Consider the following 1,253-nt stretch of genomic DNA (forward strand, 5'->3'; position numbering starts at 1 on the left):
AAAAAAAAATGATTCAGCCTCTTACCCGACGGCCGACAAATTCTTACCTGTCCAATATACAGTATTTCATACCAGGGTGACAGAGTAATTGGAAAATCGGAATACAATCTAAACGGAAAGATTCTGTCACTTTCATTTCTCCCTCGATTCTCTATGTTTAAAATAATTGGTATTATTGTCTCATTATTTAATATTAAGAAGGGCAATTTTCAGTAGTAATACCCCAAGACCTTCAAAATTATCGGATATTTCCCGCGAGTTTCGTTGCGTGCGCGAAGGATTTTCCGCGAAACTGGAGGAAAATATACGATTAATTTTGAAGGTCGAGGGGTATTTGGCTGGATTATGTTTTCATTCCAATTTCAAGTAATTAAATGTGTGGCATTTCACGTCATATGGTATAAGTAAAATGGTTTTATTAGGAAATCTCAATTTTCCATTTTTACAACCAGACAGTTTTGGGGTTTGAAACGCGTACAAATGGTTTATCGGATATTTTCATTGCTTAGCAACAAACAGGAAAATATTCGAAAAATATCCGAAGTAAAACCGTTTGATGTCATCGCGGCCGGTAAAACGGTTTTCGGCCACAATGACATAAAATAGCATCATAGCCACGGCGAAAAAAGTGATTCTGACTAATGCGCATTATAATCCTCATCTCCGACTCGGACTAGAAAGTCGCATCCGTCAGATTCCCTTTTTCCGTCCTAGGCGTGAAAAATACCATTACTACACGTGACGAGAAATGCCGAGGAAGCCCATTTGATTGGTTGAAATTGGGATGAAAAAAATAATAAAGAATACCTATGAGTGGTGTGATATAATGGAGCACTACTGTCAAATGACACATAAAAATGGCAAATGTGACAATTCCAGTCAATCGACGCATGCATTCTCTCATGACAGCGTTCCCATAGTCTTCATACTCAACGTACCAAAAATGTTTCTGGGCGTAGCGAATTAAGTTCAGAAACAGCTTACGTTTTATTGTAAAAGAGGACACTTTATACATGCCGAATGCGCCTGTAAAAAATATCATAGTAGAATAGGTAAATTTCTATAAAACGTTGAAAATCGTAAACAATATTAGTTAGTCCACCCATAGATCAATTTCCATAGTCACATGTTTAATCTCTAATTCCGTAAAGTCTCCCTCGACCATTCGAAAAAGGAATTCAGGTCTCAATTAATTTTTATTTGTATCAATCCTGTTAATAATAATAATAAATTTAATTTTTCACTATTTTTTG

The 1,253-nt window shown here is 35.9% G+C and overlaps 1 protein-coding gene across 1 annotated transcript in view; it reads right to left on the bottom strand.

Annotated features, from left to right (window-relative positions):
• LOC105265648 (odorant receptor 13a) overlaps positions 1 to 1,211 on the bottom strand; it is a gene marked incomplete at both ends in the record, with an annotated part of 3,717 nt that extends 2,506 nt beyond the window's left edge. Inside the window, 2 exon segments of the mRNA XM_011303240.1 lie at positions 48 to 151; positions 808 to 1,211. Coding sequence (XP_011301542.1) covers positions 48 to 151; positions 808 to 1,042 — 339 coding nt within the window.
• Between the last annotated feature and the right edge of the window lie 42 nt (positions 1,212 to 1,253).

Source organism: Fopius arisanus, unplaced genomic scaffold (assembly GCF_000806365.1).
Source record: "Fopius arisanus strain USDA-PBARC FA_bdor unplaced genomic scaffold, ASM80636v1 scaffold00002, whole genome shotgun sequence".
Lineage (NCBI taxonomy): Eukaryota > Metazoa > Arthropoda > Insecta > Hymenoptera > Braconidae > Fopius > Fopius arisanus.